Here is a 24,343-nt window from a genome sequence, read left to right as displayed (position 1 = left end):
GAACCAGGTTTGATTCCCCACTCCTCCACATGAGCGGTGGACTCTCATCTGGATGAACTGGGTTGGTTTCCTCGCTCCTCCGCATGAAGCCTGCTGGGTTACCTTGGGCCAGTCACAGTTCTCTCTGAACTCTCTCAGCCCCACCTACCTCACAGGGTGTTTGTTGTGGGGAGGGAAAGGGAAGGTGATTGTAAACCGGTTTGAGTCTCCCTTAAGTGGGAGAGAAAGTTGACATATAAAAACCAACTCTTCTTCTTCATTAGGAAGAGTAGAAAATTTTTATTCTGAAAAGGAATGTTGCTGTCCACACTTTAGCCTCCAGAGATGGTTCAGCAAATTCCAATTGTATTGCAGGACCAGAGAGACACCTCGGCAGATTTGATATTGAGCGCAAGAAAGAAACTAAGGGGGAAATCATAATGATAATTTACCTAGGCTACTGCTAAGAGTACACCATATAATAACAATGGAACAACCTTTTGCCTGAAAAGCCCTAATGGCAGCTGGTAAATAATTTTCTCTCAAAGTCCAGAAAAATCATAAAAATTGTTGAAGAATGCGTTGAGACTAATTTCTTAGTAGTGTTAATGTGGAATTAGCTATTAAGAATTCATATTTTTGTAACGCTGATCAAGTTAAACATCTGCATTTCATTGTGCTCATTTATTTGGATTTTCCAGATTTGCAGCTAAGCTGATAGAAGGTGCCTTGGACTTCAAGACTATGATTGACAAGTGAGTTGGGAAAATGTCCTGATTACAGGTTGCTGCTTTATCTCTGCAGTTCATCTAGTTTCTGGGAAGGTACGGGCAGGGCAGCCCGTGTGCCTTGATATACATCTTTAGATTTTCTACACAAATGCAGAACCTGGAACGTGTGCACTGAAGAGAATCAAAGTATTAATTTTATGTAAAAAAAAAAGTTTCTAGTTCTCATGACTGCAGGTATACTACTTTTATTCGCTTCACACTAATGTTTTGTCAAGCCAAGGGTTTTAAAGGGGTAAAGTGAAGTCCTAAAATAGTCAGCTTCTGGCTTGTACGCCTCCAAGTGGGCTGTGAGCTCCTTTAGAATCACAATATCTATTCTACTGCTTCCATTTTTAGTCATTACATACCAGGTGCTGTGACTGTATGTATGGGACAGACACACAACACCCGATTCTCCCAATATGTGCAGTTGCCGTTCCATTTGAAATGGGCAATGCATGCATTTTCTGCCTCCGAATATGCATACCAGAGCCCAATAAATGATAATGCCCTATGAAAAATTATTTTGAAATCCCCTGAAAGTTACTGCTGGCTTGCTAATCTTCCCCCATTTCATGTTTTTCCTTCCTGGAAGGAACTCACTGTGGTGTACGTGTTCTCCTCTACCCCATATTAATACCACATAGGCAGTTACCATTCCAGAAACACAAGCCAGTGAGGCATGCTGGACTTGACCGTATAGTACTCAATGCTTTTGCAAACGCTGGCTGCTGTTAAACGTGCCCCTAAAAGCTTGGTCTCTTGGGAATTCCAAAGGCTTCCCTAACAGGCAACCAAATCTGGAGGGAGTTGGAGTCCTCCGTGTGTGTATGCACAGACCTACCCACATGCACAGTACTGGGGGGAAAGGAGTGGCAGGCTGGTTTCCCCTGCAGTCTATTTTCCCTGATCTCTCTCTGACTCCCCCACCTCTGAGGAAAGCTAAGTGCTGAGAAGAGAAAGTAACTTAGAAGGACCACCAGTTATGGCTCCTTCACTATGCAGGTGTTTTTCTCTGCCCTTCCGCTTCCTTTGCCTGTTGTCAGGAAGGGCCTTCAGCATACCTGGAGTTGTTACGTGGAGGGGCCGCTTCATAGCTAGGCTTTCATGTAAAAAAAAAAAAAAAAAGGAGGTTATGAGAATAGGGCTGTTGTTGACCTACCAGGACAGTTTAGCATCCTAGTCCTCAGTGATGTACATGCTGTTTGTCAAGAACAAAATTTTGCCTTTATGTTGGAGACGGTGATTCAGGAATGCTGTTTCAGTAGAATAGGGGGTCACTGCAATTCCCCTTCCCCTATGTCAAGGGGGCGAGTACAATAACCATATCAATCTCTCTGATTCCCCTCCCCAAGGAACTCAGGACAGTGTACATTTTCCTTCCTCCCCCATTTTATCCTTGCAACAACCCTCTGGAGTAGCTTAGACAGGTTAAGTGTGTGTGTGTGAGAGAGAGAGAGGGAGAGGGAGAGGGACAGAGGGAGAGGTCCAGTGGGCATCATGACTTAGTGGGAGTTCAAACCTACATGGTCTTATTCCTAAACCACTGCTCTAACCACTACACCTCTCAGGTTTACAGGAATATTTGGTTGATACTGTCATGCACACATTGTATGTAAGGTCAGCCCAATCCACAAAGAAATATTCAGACTGTATTCCACATTTGTGCGCCTTTACAATAAAAAAAAATCATTTTAATAACAATCTGACATCATAGGCACAGAGTTCATTTGGATTGCATCCCTAAATACATACCTGGGCTGTTACAAAATTGTTCTGTTAGTGTGTGTTTGTGTGCTTAAGATGTTTTATTAGACCACTGATTAAGGCCTAAAACGTGTTTGGCATGTGGTTTTAGACTACCAACCTTGTATTTGTTGCCATACAGGTTTGTTTTTAATACATGCATGAGCTCTTTGTAATATATGTATATATTATCATTGAGTTCTTTTCCACCATGCCTATATTTCTAGCCAACTTGCTGACCAAGTATCTGTTGTGGTGGTTAATGTAATGGGCCTATTCATGAGGTAAGCAAGGCCTACATACAAATACCTTTGCTTATAAACATTTAAAGGGGGGTGTTTGCCTCTGCTGATACCATAACTATTGTTTAGTAAAAGGAATAGGAGAGTCATTGTGATGAACGTTCTTTAACAAAAAGAAAGAAAGCTTTTCTCCCTCCCCTTTGTTTTAGCACTATAATTTGCCCAAGAATGGGTTTTTAAACCTGCTGAGACTCTTGTCTCCCACTCCTGAAATCTGAAGTGGAACCCTCTAAGAGAACTGCCCGGTTTTCATAAAGCGGGGGGAGCCTCCTTATCTCCATGCTGATGGTCTTTTATGTCTGAGCTTCTTGCCCTCAGAAAATCTGAGGACTCCCGGCACCTCAGGCAGCCATTTTTGAAACCCCTTCTGTTCTCTGCCCTAGTGAGACGCTTCCTGTGGAATACATTGGCGGAAAACCTCTCTGCATGAACCAGTACTTCCAGCTCCTCTCCTCCTGCCGCATCCCCGGCCCCAAACGGGACTCTGTGGTGAACTACTCAAAAGGAAAGAAGCCCCCTACCCACATCACCGTGGTCCACAACTTCCAGGTATCCAAGTGCCCCTCATCTTCACCTACATCTCTAGGCCAGACTTGACATGGAACCCCCCCCCACACACACACACACAAACCATGTTTGGTCTTCACATGCATCCCCCCTTCTGCAGTGTCATGTAAAATGTGGGGGTGTAATTTTTACACAAAAGGTGCATGCTTTGTCATGGCCGACACTTTTCTCCTCATCCCAGCTGTAATACTGCAAGTGAGTCTGGCTAATCAGAAGAGTGCCTGAAGCGATCGGCAGGAGAGGTTTGGTACTTTTTATCCCAAGTAGGGATGCCAGCCAGTGGTGGACCTACTTTTTGGGGACCCTGAAGCTTGAACGGTTATGGGGGCCCCTTTGCAACCAGCAACAACAGGGCAACATCCAACAAGGTCTAAAGGTCCCTGCTGCCCTTGCAAAGACCTCGAGGCCCAAATGGCGGAGAGAACAGGGTGGTGGGGTGGAGTCCTTGAAAATGGGCCATACAATGAGCCCCTTCCCACCAGCAACGAGGTCTGGGTAACTGCTGTTATCTTCTTCAGTGGGGCTGTTCTATGGCAGTTGTATTGGGTCATTCTCTAGTAGAGGGGTACAAGGTCATCAGAGGGGGCTCGTTAGGATAAAGAGGTGAACATCTGGGTTTGGGTGTTAAAAGGCACAAGCGAGACGAGTGCAGCCTGAATTGAGAATTCAGACGTCTTTTTATGATTCCGATTGGCTCTAGCCTAAGGGCTGAGCTATAGAACTATTAAGCCGAGCACCAATGAAGGATTCAAGGATCCAGCTGCCCAGATGTTGGCTATGAATAGATTCTGGTGAGCTCAGGGAGCCCAGACAGCTGGGGGTTCGGGCGCTGCAAGATCCTGAGAAAATGTTGAAATTTGACCAATTACAGGGACATTTGGAGACCGTATGAAATGGGTATTAGTTTGAGCTCTAGTCCTGTGATAATCCCATAAACAGACTTCAGCAGACAGACAGTCCAAAGAAAGCTGATTTATTAGAAAAATCCACAGGTAGCAGAAGCCAAGAGTCAAATGGACACTAGTAAAAGCTATGGGTACAGTACAGGGCATATATAGAAGAGCAAAGGGCAAATCTGGGTAGATCTGGATACCATGGCAACCCCCCTCCCTGGAGCTGTCAGGGTGCTAGGAGAGTTCCCACAGTTCCCACAGAAAGAAGTCTAAACACACTGTTTACAGGGCACGAAGCTGGCCTTGGCCGGCACCTGGGGAAACCACAACATTCCTTTTGCAGACCCATGCCTGACAATTAGAGCATATTCTAAGGTCAATATTAAATACTTCAACCCATTGGCTTATGATTCTATCACTAAAATAGCCTTATTTTAATAACAAACACGAAGTCCATTGATTTTGTTGAAAAACTCACTCATTAAAAAAGTTGCTTCAGAGTCCCTCTTGGATTAGGAGCGCTGAAGCTTAAGCTTAATTAGTTTCATAGTAGATCCACCACTGATGCCTGCCTCCACGTGGGGCCTGGGGATGCCCCGGAATTACAACTCATCTCCAGACTACACAGATCAGTTCCCCTGAATAAAACTGATGCTTTGGAGGGTGGACTCTGTGGCATTGTGCCCCACTGAGGTCCCTGTCCTCCCCAGGTTCTTTCCCCAAATCTCCAGGTGTTTCCCAACCTGGACCTGGCAAACGTAACCCCAAGAGTATTTTGTTGTAAACGTTTGACACATGTTCATCCTACTTGATACTTTAACTTGGCAGACATGTGACTAATAAGCAATCCTGAAGAGGTGGGGAGTGGAGCAGTTCAGGAGCCGGTGTGAACCTTATGCTGGCGTAAGTGCCACTTGCGCCTTCTAAGTGAGCACGGACACCAGTGTAGGGGCATTTACGCTGGCTCTGGCGAGCCTTGCAGTAGCGCGAGGCTCTGGTGCTGCCTTGCCAGCAGCATTTTTCCAGCGCAAAGCCTTGCACCGCCGTCAATGGGGGCGTTCCCTGAGCCCTTTCAGCCTGGGAACACCCTTTTTGCAGGCGCTGAGTTACACTTGCAGAAAGGCAGACGTAGCTCTGTGGACCTCCATGGAGAGTTCCACGGGTTTTCTGTCTAAATTCTATTTTCAGCTTGCTGCACTTGTCAGGAGGCGGCGCGGCTGCACTGTCCCCTGGCGCCATTTAACCTCCCCCTCCCCTTAGGACTGAGCTTCCTGCAGCCTATTTGTTTCCATTTTAAAATGCTTGTCTGGCTTTTCTTCTAAAAAGGACTCCAAACAGCTTATATTACTGGCTAGATTACTGTAAAACTCTGTGTGCAAGGCTACCTTTGAACATTGTTTGAAAACTACAACCAGCGTGAAATGTAGCAGTTAGAGAGCCCTAGCCTGAGCATAATTTTTTGAAGTTATGTCAGGTTTTTTGTGGAAGTGGGCTGGATCGTGTTGGAGGGGCATTTTACAGGATTTCAGTTTTATTCCACGTAGAAATAGCCTGTGGTGAAGTGCCTTATTGTGACTGACGGTTCCTTCTCCTCTCCTCCTTCTTCTCCAGTTCTTTGAGCTGGATGTTTACAGCAGTGATGGCAGCCCTTTGACCACTGACCAGATCTTTATCCAGCTGGAGAAGATTTGGAACACCTCCCTACAAACCAACAAGGAGCCGATTGGGATCTTGACCACAAACCATCGCAATAGCTGGGCCAAGGCCTACAGCAACCTCATCAAAGGTCTGTCTCCTTGCCTGGGAAGAGTGGTGTAGTCGTCCCCGCCCCCCACCTGCTGCAGGGGTTTTCTGGGCTACCATCACGCTGGGGGAGGAGACCCACTGGATATTAAAAAAACACTGAGGGTTGGATCCGAAGTAACATTTCTGTTAACAGAAGGCACATCCCTCAGTGGAATGGAACTTGTCTGCCTCTGGTGCAGACCACGGAGTTCCCTGAAATGGTCTCTCATCTTCCAGGAGCAACGTTTTGGGGAGATCAGTGGGCTGTAGTAAGATGGGGAAGGCAAAAAGATTCCATTCCTCTGAGAGTAGCACCTACCCTTAATCGAGTCTGGATCTCACACTTTGTTTTGAATAAGGAGAACATAGGCAGGCCCGCTTCACTCCTGGCAGATTTGGATTCGGCAGATTTAGTTCCCAACCTGGGGTACACGTACCCCCAGGGGTAAGAACCAGGACATATAGGGGGTAAGCGAAAAATTGAATAATGGTGGGAAAGGGCATTTGAAATAACAGCAACTATATTAATTGCAAATATTTGAGTAATATGAGGGGTACAATGTATGGAAATGGGCTGCCCAGGGGTATGCAAGTGGAAAATGGTGGGCATCCGCTGGTGTGCCGGGTTTTCTTGGTAGCAGTGTGAGCAGATTGTGTGACCACTGCCTCGGCTCAAAGTCGGTGTTTATTAATGGTTTTTTGGTGTTCAGGACATAATCGTGGTCATCTGTTTTCCCAACACAAATCCAGTCATTTAAACTGATGCTTCTTTTTGCTTATACTTGGTGCATAGTAAAACTGCCATGAAAGAAAGAAACAATTCAGGGAAACTAGCAAAAAGGATAGATTTGGCAAAAAAAAAAAAAAAAAAACCCCACAGGCAAGATGTACAAAAACAAAAAACAGGTAAAATGTTTTACTAGTATGACATTCCCTCATTTTTAGTGAATTGTGATTCTCAGTTTAGAATATTACTTAAAATGTATATTAGAGCTTTGAATATTCAAAGCTTTTTGCATATATTATAATCTGTATAACAGCCCTGTAATATTATCCCCATACTGGAGGTGGAGGGACTGAGACAGAGGGGAAGCAGCTTGCCTAGTGAGTTTATTTTAGAAGTGAGATTAGAACCAGAGACTTCCTGATTCATGTTCATGGCCTTGGTGTGCCATCCGCTTCTAAGAGTCCAGCCTTTCCAAACATTGTCTGCTGTAAGAGAGCAGTCATGGTGCCATGAGAAATGAATACCTTAAAGAGTTTCAGGCTTCAGTGAACCCAAAGGCCCCAACGTGTGAGGAGACTGCCAGTTGTCTCTCTGTGTGAGTCATTCCTCTGGTTTTGCCTCATTCCATTCAGTCTCCACTGGAGCCAGGAAATCCTACCACATGTTTATGTTGGCTGTGACTGGGTCTGCCAGTCAGTTCCAAGTGCAGATGCACAGTGAAATTGTTTGTTTTTGGAAAAGGCTGCCATCTGCATCTCTGCGTGAGTTTCTGCATTAGGTTTGTTTCCTTCCACTCAGAAGGCCCACCTAGGTCAGGCAGAAGGGTGAGCTCATCTGTGGGAGTGTCTTGGTTTCATCCTCTTGAACAAAATCGTGCAAGCAAGAATAATAAAAACTGTAGCAGACATGGCCCGTGGATTTGGTGGTCCGCTCAATCTTGAGAGCACCTCAGGATTGTGGTTTGGAACTAGACTAATTTCTCTGCTAACAGAAAGTACTTCCAGCAGTGGAACAGAACATTCCTGCCTCCTCCTCTCCCACTGCATCCATTGATTTCCTCAAAACACTGCTCTGGGGAATAGGGGACCCTCAGGAATGGCATGGGGACAAACCAGGGGTCTGCTGTAGGAAGGGGGAATTTGCGGAAATCACCCCTCCCGTTTTTAGTGGAAAATTTAGTCTAGATCCAGCCTAGTGAGAGTTAAAATTAATGAAAACTGAAACTCTTTGCATTCTGCATTAATACAAACCTCCAGCGTCTGCTACTTTGTTGCTGGTAGGCTCGGAGAGATGCCTTTTCCAGGAACTGAACTGGCTTCTGGTTTGGGGGCAGCTTGCCCCTGGCATCTGGGTACCCGTGTTCTGCCAGGGATAAATGGGTTGGGAGTTCTGTTGTCTGACCTGCTTCCTCCATGTCCTCCTCTTCCCAGATAAGACCAACAAAGAGTCCGTGCGCACAATTGAAAAAAGCATCTTCACTGTTTGTCTGGATGCACCAATTCCCCGGGTATCGGACGACATCTACCGGAGCCGCGTGGCTGCCCAGATGCTGCATGGTGGGGGGAGTCGCTGGAATAGTGGAAACCGCTGGTTTGATAAAACCCTTCAGGTGAGTGATGCTATGGGAGCTGGTGTAGTGTAGCAGCTGAAAGAATGAGCCTGTGATCCGGGAGACTGCCAATTCAGCTGTCGCCTTAGCCAGAAACTTGCTTTAGGCAAGCCTCTTAGTTGAGGCTGGTTCATTTTGCTATTTTTCTGCGGAATGATCCGTTCCCAGAGGAGCCTGGTTGGGAGGAGGCAAGCCCAGGGCAGTTCTGCATACAGAGTTGCAACAGGCAGCCACATGCAAGGGCAGTTCGTTCTGCTATATTTCTGTATCAGGAATGGCTACATGATCAGTCACCAGAGGAGCCTGGTTGGAATGAGGCATGCCTGGGACAGTGTCACATACAGAGTTGCAACCCAGTCTCTCTCCACCATACCAGCCATCCCAGTTGTCACCTAGGTTGCCATTAGCTGCTATCCCACCCCCCCACCCTCCCAGTTCTCTGTAGGGTTAACATTTGGCATTTTAATCCAGGGTTGTTGGTTTTTATTTAGCACCATCTTAGATGATTTTAGATGTGATGTGCTGGATTTATTTGTTGTTTTAATAGTCTTAAATTTTATTGTCATTATGTAAAGGTAGATGCAGTTATTCTGCTTGCGTTTGTTGTTAGCCATCCTGAGCCCCGCTGGGCAGGGGGAGGGCAGGATACAAGCATAAACAGGCAACCTCGTTCTGCTGCATTTCTGCATCTGGAGTGACTGATCCAGTCGCACTCAGCGTAGAGATATATCAGAGTTACTCCTCCCAAAGATCACTGAATTGTGAAGAGGAACAATGGGCAGCCTCTGTGTGGATAAAAATGTTGGGCTCACGAAAGCCTTGAAATAACTTTCGTGGTCCGCTAACAGTTCTGGCCACCATTTAGGGATTTCTACTGTCAAACGCTAGGGAGTTCTCTCTCACTGTGCACAAAGGAGGCAGCCTCTATTTTTCTTGCAGAATGCTGCGTATCTATGGTATTCTCTGAGCAGCTCCCAAAACCAAAGATTCCCTTCTTTTGGTTAATCCATGTGCTGTCTCTGCCACCTAACCTCTCTCTGTTGCTTTGCAGTTCATCATTGCAGAGGATGGCTCGTGCGGGTTGGTGTATGAACACGCGCCCGCGGAGGGTCCTCCCCTCGTCGCCCTGGTAGATCATGTTGTGGAGTACACGTAAGGCTCTGTCACTTTCCCATAATTGTGGCGCATCTTCCTGGGCATGAAGATGGTTAGTTATCTTCTGGGTGGACTTCTCCAAGGGGCGGGGGGCAGGCCAGCTGGGGGGCAGGAGCCAGCTTGGTGTAGTGGTTGAGAGTGGTGGTTAAGAGCGGTGGACTCTGATCTGGAGAACTGGGTTTGATTCCCCGCTCCTCCACATGAGCGGTGGACTATAATCTGGTGAACCGGATTGGTTTTCCAACTCCTCCATATGAAGCCTGCTGGGTGACATTGGACTAGTCACAGTTCTCTTAGAGCTCTCTCAGCCCCACCTCCCTCACCAGGTGAATGTTGTGGAGAGGGGAAGGGAAGGTGATTGTAAGCCTGTTTGATGCTTCCTTAAGTGGTAAAGAAAGTTGGCATATAAAAAACAACTCTTTCTCTTCCTCCTCTTCCTCCTTTGGAACTCCTTACCCAGGAGCAAATTATTCCTCAAGCTCGTTTTGGAGGCAGTGCTGTGCAGCTCCGTGCTGGACACAGACATATACGTGCCCCAATTCCAGCCCGGCCTGCTCATTGGCGCAGGGCTTTTCACAGAGTTCCAGCTGTGATCAGAAAAGGTTCACAGCTTTTGTGTGTGTTGTTCATGGCTTACATTATTGTTTTGGGCACTCTCTTTTTATTTATTTATTTACATTTTTATTATATTTTCAAACAAAATAAAACAAACAACAACAACAAAGTATAACAATTTAGAGAACTACATGATAAGAAAAAATTATATATATATACTTTAAAAAAAAAAACCAAACTACAATCATTACATTCTTATTATATTTATCTTACCCATTTTATTCCCCCCACCCTCCACCAGTGTGCCCTTAATCCCTCCCACCACCGTGTTGAACTTCCGGAGAAGTGTCTAAACAGTTTATTAATACATTATTTTAGCATTAATCTGAATTATCAAAATTTGAATCTACATTGTTCACTATATTAATAAAATTCATTTTTGCCAGCTTATCCCAGTATGCGAAAGCTTTTGACCACATAGTTTTAAATTCTTCCACATCTTTCCCATGTAGGGAATCTATTAATTTAGCCATCCGCATATAAAACCATAATTTTTCTCTCCAGTTCTTAATTAGAGGTCTATTTACTAGCTTCCAGGATTTTGCAATAATAATCCTTGCTGCTGCAAAACTATATTGACATATGACTCTATCATTCCTATTCAAATTATCTCTAGGGATTCCTAATAAACAAAAAGCTGGATCTATATTTATTTTAGTATTAATCAAGTTATTAGTCTCCCTTACTACCTTTCTCCAAAACTTTTTAATTTTTTTACAAACCCACCAGGCATGGATAAAAGTTCCTTTTTCCATTCCACATTTCCAGCACAAATCAGAATTTCCCCCTTTAAATTTACTAACCATCTCTGATGTAATATACCATCTATAAAACATCTTATATAAATTCTCTCTTATTTCATTGGTGATTGTGAATTTAAATTATATTTTCCATAATCTTTTTGGGCACTCTCTTTCTCACCTAACGGCACTTGGAGTTTACATAGTTCCTGCAGGGCATTCCAACAATCCGGCCGACCCAGGTCATGGCAAACTCACAACGTTATCTAACCTTCAAGGTTTGAGCAGGCCAACAGGGCAGTCATTTTGAAATGATTACAGAAAACAATCTAGACCAAACAGATATCATCTGTACAAGAAAAGGAGCCCAAAATACTGTGAACATCTATAAAAGAAATACTAAAGGGACAAACGTCAAACTGAAGACCAGTGGTCAGCCGAAAAATAGTCGTACGGCAGTTTTATTGTATAGGTCGAGTATTCCTTATCTCGACTGCTTGGGACCAGAAGTGGTCCATATTTCGGATATTTCTGTATGTTGGAATATTTTGGAGTTTTTGAATGTACATAATGAGAAATCTTGGGAATGGGACCCAAATTCATTTATGTTTTATATACACTTTATACATGTAATATAAAAAAAGGTAAAGGTCCCCTGTGCAAGCACCAGGTCATTCCTGACCCATGGGGTGACGTCACATCCCAACGTTTTCTAGGCAGACTTTGTTTACGAGGTGGTTTGCCAGTGCCTTCCCCAGTCATCTTCCCTTTACCCCCAGCAAGCTGGGTACTCATTTGACCAACCTCGGAAGGATGGAAGGCTGAGTCAACCTTAGATCATGTAATATACATGAATGTCATTTTAAACAACATTTTTAATAATTTTGTGTACATTGAACCATCAGAAAGCAAAGGTGTAACTGTCTCACCAGAATACCTGTATCAGCTGTTAAACATGAGCAACAACAAACTAACTAAGAACGACAGGCTTTCAGTCTCCACCTACAATGCAGTGTACACTGTATTTAACTTCTTTAAGTGAAAGGAAACATTGAAAGCAGGCAACATGGATCTGCCTAAACGCCGGTTGGAAGGGTCCGGTTTTTGGATCAATCCAGATAAAGGATGTCCAGACAGGGGATACTATACCTGTACAAGACTTAAAACTGCCACTAAATCTGCATCCATAATGAATGAACAATTAACAAGCATCTTTTGGAGTATGCCACAGATGTCATCTTCATGGGTATTCCATTACCCAGACCTGGCTCTTCAGTACAGACCCGCACTGTTTTTCCACACTTTCTGATTATGGTCTTGTCTCAGAACTTGGTGTGGTGTAGTGGTTAGAGTGTCAGTCTAGATTCTGAGAGATCCAGGCTTGAATCTGCACTCTACCGTGGATACTTGCTGGGCGACCTTGGGCTAGGTGCACACTCTCCGCCTAACCTACCTCACAGGGTGGTTGTGAAGATAAAAGGGAGGAGAGAAAATGTTGTAAGCTGCTCTTGGTCCTCATTAGGGAGCAAGATGGGTTATAAAAAATAAATAAAAGTGAAGCAAATAAGTATTCTGCTTTGAGCTCCTTGGAAGGGAAGGCATATATACAAATTTTAAAGTTTCTATTTAATGTTTTAATGTTGATGTGTTTTTATGAATTATTGTATTTATCTTGTTGGAAGTCGCCCTAAGCCCTGCTGGGCAGGGCAGGGCATCCATAAAATAAATAAATATAATGAGGGTGTGAAATAATTTTAACCTTCTGGTGGTGTGTGTGTGTGTTTTTTGTCAGGAAGAAGCCTGAGCTGGTGAGATCTCCCATGGTTCCCTTGCCAATGCCCAAGAAGCTACGGTTTAACATCACCCCAGAAATAAAAAATGACATTGAGAAGGCAAAACAGAACCTGAACATGTGAGTTGTAGGGGGGAGGGGCTTGCACAGGAAAAGTGTGAAAGGAGCCGCCTAGAAAACCCACCCACCCCTATGCCATGCTATCTATCATAGGACTCTGAGAATTTCCACTACAAGTTACTATGAGAACAAACAAAACACCCAAGTTTCTAGTCCCCATGGCTGTTAAACTTCAAGGTTTTTTTCTCAATAGGCTTGAAATGATTATTTGTTCTTATATACTTTGCAATCTTTTTTGTTGACCTTCCTGCCATGTATTTTTAATAACAGTACTCTTGAGTTCATGTATGTAATAATTATTTTTAAAAACCATGTATGTAATAATGTAATAATTGTTTTATTTTAAAAAAAAAATTTTTAAAAATGGAAACTATTGCAACAACTGTAAAACCGATAAAAATGGGACAAAATTAATATTGACCACAGGACACTGACAGCAAAACAATCTCGGTGTCCAAAGGCCTGGTGGAATAAATACATCTGTTTCTGAAATAAGCCAGAAAAATAAGTTAGTACCTTGTGTCAGGCAGAATATCTGAACAAGGAGACAAATGGCTAGTTGCGAGTGAATCTCTGTTGCACATCGCCAGTATTCCAAGCCAATCCCTTTCTTTCTTTCTCTGGCCCTTCGCAGCATGGTAAACGACTTGGATATCAAGGTGCTCGTCTTCCACTACTTTGGGAAGAATTTCCCCAAGTCAGTGAAGATCAGTCCAGATGCTTTTATCCAGATTGCTCTGCAACTGGCGTATTACAGGTAAGCCTTAGGCAAGGGGGTGGGGGCACCTGGCTTCTCCCTAGCCTGAGAACATCAAGGGCAGGGTTAGGGTTATGGTGACAGTTTCTCAGGTTATGGCAACAAGTGGACTCCATTCAGACATTGTGCCAGATCATGGTTTCCACTAACCCTAGTTTTCAACCCATATCAGGGATTAGATCAACTTGTGTATTTTGGTTTCTGTCCTTTGTTCATCTACTCCCAGCTTCCTGGTACAGCAGTATCTTTGAGTGGAACCACAGTCGCAACAACTATGGTTCATGAATGCTCATAAGAGCCCTGCTGGATCGGAGCAGAGGTCCATTGGATCCAGCATCCTGTTTCACACAGTGGCCAACCAGTTCCTCTGGGGGTCCAACAGGGCATAAAGGCCAACGCCTTCCTCTGAAGTTGGCTCCTGCCACTGATATTCAGATATCACAATGTGGTGTAGTGGTTAGAGTGTTAGACTAGGATCTAGGAGACCCACTTTGCCACAGAAGCTTGCTGGGTGACCTTGGGCCAGTCACACTCTCTCAGCCTAACCTACCAAACAGGGTTGTTGTGGGGATAAAATGGAGCATAGGTGAACACTGTAAACTGCTTTGGGTTACCGTTGGGAAGAAAGGTGGGGTATAAATGAAGTAAGTAAATAGCTGGCACAAATCGTGGCTGGCAAACCCATTTCAGACCATGATTCCAGATTTTCCTTTGCTTATCAGTTGCAAACTACAATTTAGGATGTTTTCCCCCCCGATTCACATATGGCATTCATCCCCAGCAGAGGCTCTGCGGAAGGATGCGAGGGCAGATCAATAACTTACAGAGAGAGAACAGAGGCCTCCTCTAATTTAATGGTTTCGTTCAATTATTTAAGGGATTTCCCTTGGCTTGAGAATGATTGCCTTAGAGGAACAGCCCAGGATTTTGAGAGGCTGTCAGTCCATTCTAGTTGCAAGACCTGAAAGCTTAAGAATACTGAGAGCAAGAGGGTATATGGTCTAAACTGGGCCCAATCCATAAACAGGCTGTGACTCAGTGGTAGAGTATCTGCTTGGCATCCAGGTTCAGTTCCCAGCATCTCCAGTGAAAGGGACTAGGCAAGTAGGTGGTGTGAAAGGCCTCAGCCTGAAACGCTGAAGAGCCGCTGCCGGTTTGAGTAGACAATATGGACTTTGATGTATCAAGGGTCTGATTCAGTATAAGGCAGCTGCATGTGTTCATAGCAGGGCTATAGCCACAGACAAACTGCTTCACTCTGGTCCCTATATGGATGGCGATTGTAAGGCCCTAATCCTGCCTACTTCCCACAACAGCTCTCTCCTCTCCCTGCCCAGCCACTGATGCTGGTGTCAGAAGTAACAGTAGGATTAAAGCAACCCAATGTTAACCAGCGTGGAAGTTCATGGTGAGATTTTTTTCTTGCTCCATCCCCTACCCTGCAGTCATGGTGCCACCAGAAGTTAGGCCTTAATCCTTTCCTATCAGCACCCTTCTCTCGCACACATTTGTTTTTTCAATCCTGGAGCAATGAGTTCCACAAATCCAGCCTGCATTTTGTGGGAAATGCACTGGAACATGGTGGAAGTAAACAGCACAGTTGAATTTTCAGCTGCCTCGTGGTGGCACACGCAAGCACCCTTCTTGGTCTGTTGGCATGCTGATGGCATTGTTCAGCAGCATAACCCAGTGCCAACTTTCCTCCCTGAGCAGCATGCGAGTTCTTGGCAAACCCTTGGCATGCATGGTCAGTCTTGAGAGGGCGATACCGGTGAGAGAACCAGGCGTCTTGAAGGATTTCTACATCTGCATAAAAGTCCATGCCAAGAAAGTCATTTTTCTAAAAGTGTGAAAGCTCTGTAGTTTGGCAGATGTGAAATAAATGCGAAGAATTTGTCAGATTGGGGGGGGCATATATTGTGCACATTGGTATAAAATAACGTTTTTTGAAAAGCTGCTTTTGCTCACATTTGGAGGGTCTTTCCAGGCTCCTAGGGAGTCTGAGATGAAACTGAATTTCTACTTAACAACATTTTAGTCCAGTAGCACCTGGAAGACCACCAAGGTTTCCAGGGTATAAGTTTCCAAGAGACAAAGCTCCCTTCAACAGATACCTGAAGAAGGGAACTGAAGAAGAGTCTTGAAAGCTTATTCCCTAGAAAGGTTGTTGGCTATAAGGTGCTACTGGACTCAAATCTTGTTCTTCTACTGCAGACCAGCGCTGCTACCCACCTGAAACTACCTGACAGTATGTAATGCTTCAGATTGACTTGTGTGGTGGTCAACTGAGCGTCAAGGAAGTTCTTGGTTGAGATTCCCACTTTGCCCCCTTGCTTAATTTGTGGACCACCGGGTCATCATCTCTCAGGCTAACCTATCTTGGGAGGTTATTGTGAGGATAAAAAGGAGAAGGAGAGAAGAAAATCTGCTGCCCTGAGCTCTTTGGTGGAGGAATGAAAAAATTTATATAGACATTTAAAAGTCCTGTTTCCTTTGGTGTCTCTCCAGATGCTTAGGAAACCCCTCAGCCGTGGCGTAGCTGCCAGAGCTATGATGCAGCCCCCAGAGCAACTAATGTAGTGGTATACTCCTCTTCCCATGGAGGTTCCCTTTAGCCATCCAGGCAAATAGCCACTGATGGACTTTCTCCTCCATGAACTTGCCTGATCCCCTTTGAAAGCTTCCTAAGCAAATAGCCATCACTACATCCTGTGGCAGTGGGTTCCTCAATTTTACTTATTTATTTAATCTCAGTTGGAAGTGACCACCGGGGTCATCTTGTCCAGCCCCCTGCCAGTGCAGGAGCGACAACCATAATATCCGCAACAAGTAGGTACCCAAAGGGTGCTCATTAATGGCACAACTTCATCCTGGAGAGGAGTGACCAGAGGGGTACCACAGGGGTCTGTCCTGGGACCGGTACTATTTAATATTTTTATAAATGACTTGGATGATGGAATAGAGAGCATGCTGATCAAATTTGCAGATGACACCAAGTTAGGAGGGGTAGTTAATACCCTGGAGGGTAGGGTCAGAATTCAGAATGACCTCGATAGACTGGAGAGCTGGGCCATAAGCAATAAAATGGATTTCAATAGGGAGAAGTGTAAAGTACTTCGCTTAGGCAGAAACAACATAAGGCACAGGTACAGGATGGGAGATAGTTGGCTTGACAACAGTACATGTGAAAGAGATCTGGGAGTCTTAGTGGACCACAAACTGAACATGAGTCAACAGTGTAATATGGCGGCTAAGAAGGCCAATGCAATTCTGGGCTGCATCAATAGTATTGCATCAAGGGAAGTAATATTACCACTGTATTCTGCATTGGTCAGACCTCACTTGGAATACTGTGTCCAGTTTTGGGCTCCACAATTTAAGAAGGATATTGACAAGTTGGAGCGTGTCCAGAGGAGGGCGACCAGAATGGTCAAAGGTCTGGAATCCATGCCCTATGAGGAGATACTTAGGGAGTTGGGTTTGTTTAGTTCGGAGAAGAGAAGGTTGAGGGGAGACATGATAGCCATGTTTAAATATTTGAAGGGATGTCATGTTGATTAGGGAACTAGCTTGTTCTCTGTTGCTCCAGAGACTAGGACATGGAGTAATGGATTTAAACTAATAGAAAAGCGATTCCACCTAAACATTAGGAAGAACTTTCTGACGGTGAGAGCTGTTCGATGGTGGAATGTGCTGCCTCAGAGGATGGTGGAGTCCCCGTCTTTGGAGGTCTTTAAGCAGAGGCTAGATGGCCATCTGTTGGGAGTGCTTTGATTGTGGGATCCTGCATGGTGGGGGAGAGTTGGGGTCACTGGGGATGTGAGGGGAGGTAGTTGTTAATTTCCTGCATTGTTGGACTAGATGACCCTGGTGGTCCCTTCCAATTCTATGATTCTATGATACTTAAACATCTCCAGTGGTGGAGAATCCCCCACCTCACGAGGGAGACTGTTCCAGCATTGAACACTGTGTAACATGAAAAAAGAAGTAGTTTTTATATGCTGACTTTCTCTACCGCTTAAGGAAGAATCAAACCAGCTTACAATTGCCTTCCCTTCCCCTCCCCACAACAGACACCCTGTGAGGGAGGTGGGGCTGAGAGAGTGTGAGAGTGTGACTAGCCCAAGGTCACCCAGCTGGCTTCATGTGTAAGAGTGGGGAAACAAAATCCAGTTCACTAGATTAGCCTCCACTGCTCATGTGGAGGAGTGGGGAATCAAACCCAGTTCTCCAGATAAGAGTCCACTGCTCCAAACCACTAGTCTTAACCACTGCACCACGCTAGCTTCAAAGAATTATGTATTGTCTGAAGAGGCCCTTTCTGTTGCTTGCCTACGTAGATGATTTGCTCCCTCACTCAATATCTTTGAACTACCCCCTTGGGTTGTTTTTTTCTGTCTTCCTTTTAGGATGTACGGGCAGGTCTGTGCTACTTATGAGAGTGCCTCTCTCCGGATGTTCCGCCTGGGTCGGACAGACACAATCCGCTCTGCTTCTATAGACTCTGCTGCATTTGTGGCAGCCATGGATGATTCTGGCAAGCAGGTACTGGAGGCTGGTTCCTATCTCAACCCACTAGTGAGACTTCCTCACATTAATCTTCTCTGGCTCAGTGCATTGAGATCCTGTCTGAGTGGGTCAAGCTTATTAGAAATAAGGTTAAGTCGTTTAAAGATAGCCACAACAGTTTCTCCAGCAAGCAAATAAGTGTCTCCTATAAATTTAAACAAGAAGGCTCTTTGTGGAAGAAGGCTCTTGGAAAAACTCCCTTCAAGACCTGGGGGAGGGGGGGCAGTTGAGTATTGCCTGATTAATTCATCACTTTCCAATTGGCAAGAAGGATAAACAGGTGATGGGGCATGCTGACCATAGGATGTTTGACCTATGACTACTCCACTCTGGGTCACTTGTCATCTTTTATTTGTCTCTGGACTGTAATATATATATTACATTATATTTCTCAAAGATTGGCACTGTACGGCCTAGTGGCCAAGAAAATCAGGGCGAACCAAATCACAAAAGGTGAAAAAACTGGATAGGGCCGAATGGCTCTAATTTTTAAACTTTTGTTTTCCTTTTAATGATATTGTATACATTAATTTGCTGTTAAATTGTTTGATTTGTTACATTTTAGATTGTAATGGCCTATGGCCTTATACAATTAATTTGACTTTGACTATGTATGTGTGTGTGTGTGTGTGTGTATATTTTGGGTTATATCTAACACGCACATACATATATTTATTTATTTTGGTGGAATTTTCACCTTATTCTATATTGTTGCTATGTTTTTTGTTTTTGTTTTTTGCTAATGCAATAAAGACTTGATGATGGTGGTGATATTACCCCATTATCCCTAAAAGGTTCATCAGTGACTGGGGAGAGGTGGATTGGGGATAGCTGGATAAGTGGATCCTCATTAATAATATATAGCATTTACCCAGCTCTTTTGAAGTGCTTTATGGGTCTTTATCTTGTTGGACTCTTACAACTCCCCCAGTACTGTTACCTCCAGAAGTCCACACTTACGGGAAGAGCAAGCAAGGTTTGAGCTCTCCTTCCCTTCCTCTCCAGGACATATTCTCATGGCCCCCATGCTGTGCCTACTGTTAGCCTGACCTCAGCAATGGGGGTGGGGAGGATGGTGATACACATGCAATTATTTTTTGCAGTCTCTACCTCTGCAAAACAACTTTAGCTGTAATGACAAGAATGGTAAAACCTGTACTAGGCTATATAAAACACTGCACTGTTCGTGAGTCAATATTATAACTGAAATACAAGATTCATGGCTTCTTTTTGAAATCTGTATTAAGCTGCACACAGTAGAAAGCGAACAACTACCTGGTGAGGGTTCTTAAAATATATTATAAGGTATACCAGGGGTGTATGTCCAGCCCCTTGAGCGCTCTTACCCGGCCCGCAAGACAGCCGAAACAGCCAGCCACCCCCCACTCTTAATCTGGGCTGGCGAGGTATGGCCCAGCCCAACCAAGTGGCATTTATGTCATATCCAGCCCTTATAAAAATTGAGTTTGACGTCCCTGATGTATACTATTGGGATGTGGGATGAACACATGAAGCTGTCTTATTCTGAATCAGACCCTTGGTCCATCAAAGTCAGTATTGCCTACTCAGACCAGCAGCGGCTCTCCAGGGTCTCAGGCAGAGGGTTTTAAGCTCATATATCGGCGACCACTGAAGAAGACCCCAGTGGCCGAAATGCTTCTGGTCTTTTGTGTGGTTTATTGTGTAGTTCGTCTTTCATCAACTTTGTATGATATGGTTTTTTTAATCTCAACAAGACTTAGTTCTCCAGTTATTTTAATGAAGCCTGTTTTTCAGGCCCTTTGTTTTTAATCATTAATGATGATTGATGACGGAGGGTAGGTTTCACCAGCTGTGCTGTTTGATCGCCTTAGGACCAGGAGAAGGCAGAACTGTTGAGGAGAGCAACCCAAGCCCACCGAGCATATACTGACCTGGTGAGTGCCTCTGTCAATATCCCTTCTCCATATCCCTTTCCTTGTGGCAAAGCAATTTCCCAGAGCTTTCTGTTCATAGATTGGAACGAGCTAGCAATTGCAGATTTCTTACCCTGGTGTTACAGTGTTTCCAAAAATTCTCTGCTCTCTGCAGTTATTTCTTTCTAGCATTTTTTTTGCCTGAGGTTCCCTCACCCCACTCACACACAGTCTGGGCCACCTTCATCTACTTTTGTCCCACTGGAGTGGGTTCAATCTAAATTCTTGAGAGCAGCCCTCCATTTACCTCGTTGCATATCAAATGCTACTGCTAGACTGGAGGCAGGACTGGTGAGGGTGGAGGCAAGGGTCTGTACTGCTTCCATTATTCTTTGGCTCAAATTAAATCTTATCCCTCAAGGACTGCTACCCCTACTTCTACAGGATAGGTTCCAGACAACATGACTAAAGATGGTCCTTAATAAAATGTTCTGCCTGGGCCTTTCTCCACCTACCCTGTTAGCCATGGGCGTAGACCAAGCATCAAGTTTCTGGAAGCAGAGGGTGGAAGACATTGAACGCCAGACAGACCTTGGAAAATCACCATTTTTCCTAGCACCTGATAAATCTAGATACTTGGTCTCACCTGTAGCTTATTTTTATCATATTGAGTCTATTAATTATAGGAAGGCCTTTACCCTTGCCAGATGCCAGGCCCTACCATCGGCTGTCTTAGAAGGGAAATATAAGAAGATTCCTAGATCAGAGAGGTTATGTCGGTGTGGAACAGGGGACATTGAAACCATCGAACATGCACTGATATGTTGCCCATTCTACCACGAAGTTAGATCAAAGCTTATTTCCCCCCTACTTGGTAAAATCCCTGATGAGTCAGTTGAGCTTTTGGCAAAGAAGCTCCTATTAGAAGACCCTCAGCTTACGCTCCAAGCTGCCAAGTTCTGTGCTGTTGCTATTAAAATGCGCAGAGCTTTATTGGAGAATGATTGCTAGAATATTTTACAATTTTATCAATTTTAATGTGATAATTTTAACCCAGGGGTTGCTTTTATTGACCTTACACCTTTATATGTACGGGCAGTATGTGATTCTGTGGTGCAAAACTATTGTGTCTGAAAATTTTGAGGTGCTGGCACATGATTGGTCAGTCAACCGTATTAATAAACTTGACTTGACTCACACACAGTTACACATTGTTCATGCCTCCTTTCTTCTTTGCGTTTTATTTAGGTATTTATTTAGGGAGCGGGGATGACTCTAAGCAGCTTACAAAAGAAACAGTAATTTATATAATTTAGGCCAAGAAGAAAGAATATCCAAGCACGAGTCCAGGTACTAGGATGGGCTTGGATTTACTGGGCTGGTCACTAGGGGCTGTGGGCTAAGGGCCAAGAGCCCTTGAGCTTGTGCCCCTCTGGCGTGGGACAGAGGTTTGCATCCCCAGCCATGCCCAGGCTTAAATAACTGCAACAGAGGAGGAACAGAAACTCAGTCCAGATCCCATTCGGAGGGCCTAAAGATGTTCCCTCCCCCAGAACATACCTATTTTCTCTTAAAGAGAAAAGGCCTCAGGGTCCCAGGATAAATTGGTGTGCACAGGATAAAGTGATGTTACAGAATATAAGCAGATCTAGGTCTGGTCAGTCCTTTGTGGTGTACTAGTTGGCATCAACCGAGGACTGGATTGACCTGGGTTCAAATCCTCATTCAGCCTAAAAGCTCGGTAGGTGACCTTGAGGCAGTTATTATTTTCCAGCCTAACCCACTTCACAGGGTTGTTGTGAAGGCTTGATGGAGGAGTGGAGAATCATGTAGGCTGCCATGAGCCCCTTGGAGGGGAGGCAGGATGAAAATACGATTAACAGAGAGTGGGCCCTGATGAGAGAGCTCTGTATAGGCCATCATCAGTTCCATGACGGAGGGATGTCAGGCCTTTGCAGTCAGCAGGGGTAAAGGCTCTTGACATGAGTTAGGCCAGTTTCTGGCTATACGTCAAGTCCTTGGTTCTCATGCCTGTAAGCGTCTGTGTACAGTTTCGCTTGTCCTGTTTTCTATAGCTGCGCTAATTTTAGTCTTCCTTCCTGGGAATCGCTTATCTCAGGGTTGCTGAGCCATGTTTACCTTCACAGCCTGTAGTGCTTTTAAACATGTAACCTGCCTATGTTTTGCCATTATCAGCCTCACCTGCCTGTAGGCAGTCAGTTCTTAAATCTGTCTCTTTGCTCCTAATAAACTATTACTGCTTCAGATCTACCTGTCTGGATGAGTTTGCTTAGGGGATGCTAGGGACAGATGCCTGATCATGTCAAGGGAAGAGTTAAGTAGAAAGAAATGTCACAATGGGTCTGGTTGTAATATTTATGAGGCAGAACTACAGTGGAAACTCATCCACAATATTTTACTATCTAGGGAGGAGGTTGTAGGAGAATAAAAGGGCAGCAGAGCTCTGGCGTTGGGTGTCCCACCTGCATGAATTCACAAGCATGTGCCCAAGACTTCAGATGCAATTTAGGCTTTGCGCTAGCATTTTTTTCCCTTTAATTAAAAGGTCAGATTTGTAACTGTGCTACACCATCCTGACCATAAAGCATCTTGTTCCTCACTCAACCCAGCTGTTTGCTTTTTCCCCCCCAACCCCACCTCTTCTCCCTTCAGGCGATCAATGGGAACGCGATCGATCGCCACTTGCTGGGCTTGAAGCTACAAGCCATCGAGGACCTTGTGAGCATGCCCGAACTCTTCATGGACACATCATATGCGGTTGCCCTGCACTTCCACCTCTCCACCAGCCAGGTGAGTCATGGCTCTGCCATCACCACATCCTGGGGCAGGGAGTTCCACAATTTAACTATGTGTTGTGTGAAGAAATACTTCCTTTTGTCTGTTTTGAATCTCTCACCCTCCAGCTTCAGCAGATGACCCCGTGTTCTGGTATTATGAGGGAGAAAAGCTTCTCCCTGTCCACTCTCTCCATACCATGCATAATTTTATAGACATCTATCATGTCTTCCCTTAACCCCCTTCTTTCCAAGCTGAACAGCCCTAAAAGTTTTAACTGCTCCTCAAAGGGCAGTTGCTCTAGTCCCCTGATCATTTTGGTTGCTCTTTTCTGCACCTTCTCAAGCTCTGCAATATCCTTTTTTAGGTGTGGTGACCAGAACTGTACACTGTATTCCAAGTGTGGTCTCACCACAGATTTGTACAAGGGATCTCTGGCAATCTCCGTGTTTCACTTCCTGTCATCTTCAAAGCAAGGTTCTAGCCCTTAGGGTGGTGAAGCAAAGTTTTGAAAATGTGTGTTTGGGGGGTCCAAACCTGAGGCAGGGGTGTGAGAGCAATCGGGGTCAAGGAGAGCTTTCTCTGGGGCAGGAATGGGAGATGTTTCAGTCCCTCTGGTGAACGCCAAATTCTTTTGAAGAACTGCACATCATAAGGTCAGACCTGGGAGAGCTGCAGCTGGTCAGAGTAGAGCTCTCTGTCTGCAGCTGGCAAAATGTGACTGAATCCATAACAACAACATTTGCCAGAATATAAGCTTCTGTGAGTCCAAGCTCACCTCGTCAGATACAAAGTTGAATGAAGATCAGGCCTTATACTGATTATATTCACCTGGGTATAAGGGCTGATGGATCTTCATACTCATTTGTGTCTGATGAAGTGAGCTTGGACTTGCAAAAGCTTAAACCCTGGGAAATGTTCTTGGTCTCTAAGGTGCTACCGGACTTGGATTTTGTTCTGCTAACACAACTACCTACCTGAAACCACAAATTTGTATGTTTCTCTCTCTTTTTCCCTCTAGGTCCCTGCAAAGACAGACTGCGTCATGTGTTTTGGCCCGGTCGTCCCAGACGGCTATGGCGTCTGCTACAACCCCATGGCTGAGCACATCAACTTTGCAATCTCGGCCTTCAACAGTTGCGCTGAAACCAACGCTGCCCGGCTGGCACATTACTTGGAGAAGGCCTTGTTGGACATGAGGCAGCTGCTCCAGTCAAACCCCAAATCCAAACTTTGAGAGAAAGAGACGTGCAGCTGAAAGCCAGCCCAGCGTGCTGCCTCCAGGTGTGGGTGGATTCCCCCATCCAAAGTCAGAAGGGACTGGGCCCCCATTGTGTCTGTCGTCTCTGCAAATTCCTCAGATTGCAAAGTGAAAAAGAAACCGATGGAATGAACAGAGATTTGAGAAGTCAAGAGACACTTCTTCAGAAGTGGGGGATCAGCATTTGTTTTTGTGCTGTGGAAAGAAGAATATACAAAATGCATCCGTCCTCCTAGAAGCTATCTCCTCCAGTAGGCTGCTGGAG

General features: G+C 44.8%; 1 protein-coding gene across 1 annotated transcript in view; it reads left to right on the top strand.

The window, feature by feature from the left end:
• The window catches only part of CRAT (carnitine O-acetyltransferase), a 37,279-nt gene extending 13,215 nt beyond the window's left edge, over positions 1-24,064 (top strand). Inside the window, exons 4-14 of the mRNA XM_056860608.1 lie at positions 681-734; positions 3,181-3,346; positions 5,869-6,043; positions 8,200-8,378; positions 9,430-9,530; positions 12,681-12,800; positions 13,435-13,557; positions 17,967-18,102; positions 19,980-20,042; positions 22,695-22,832; positions 23,839-24,064. Of these exons, the coding sequence (XP_056716586.1) occupies positions 681-734; positions 3,181-3,346; positions 5,869-6,043; positions 8,200-8,378; positions 9,430-9,530; positions 12,681-12,800; positions 13,435-13,557; positions 17,967-18,102; positions 19,980-20,042; positions 22,695-22,832; positions 23,839-24,054 (1,471 nt within the window). The 3' untranslated portion in view covers positions 24,055-24,064. The remainder of the gene's footprint in view (positions 1-680; positions 735-3,180; positions 3,347-5,868; positions 6,044-8,199; positions 8,379-9,429; positions 9,531-12,680; positions 12,801-13,434; positions 13,558-17,966; positions 18,103-19,979; positions 20,043-22,694; positions 22,833-23,838) is intronic.
• Positions 24,065-24,343: the final 279 nt, after the last annotated feature.

Source organism: Euleptes europaea, chromosome 14, assembly GCF_029931775.1.
Source record: "Euleptes europaea isolate rEulEur1 chromosome 14, rEulEur1.hap1, whole genome shotgun sequence".
Lineage (NCBI taxonomy): Eukaryota > Metazoa > Chordata > Lepidosauria > Squamata > Sphaerodactylidae > Euleptes > Euleptes europaea.
Note: the sequence above shows the minus strand (reverse complement) of the source record. Positions and strands in the feature narration are given on the sequence as shown.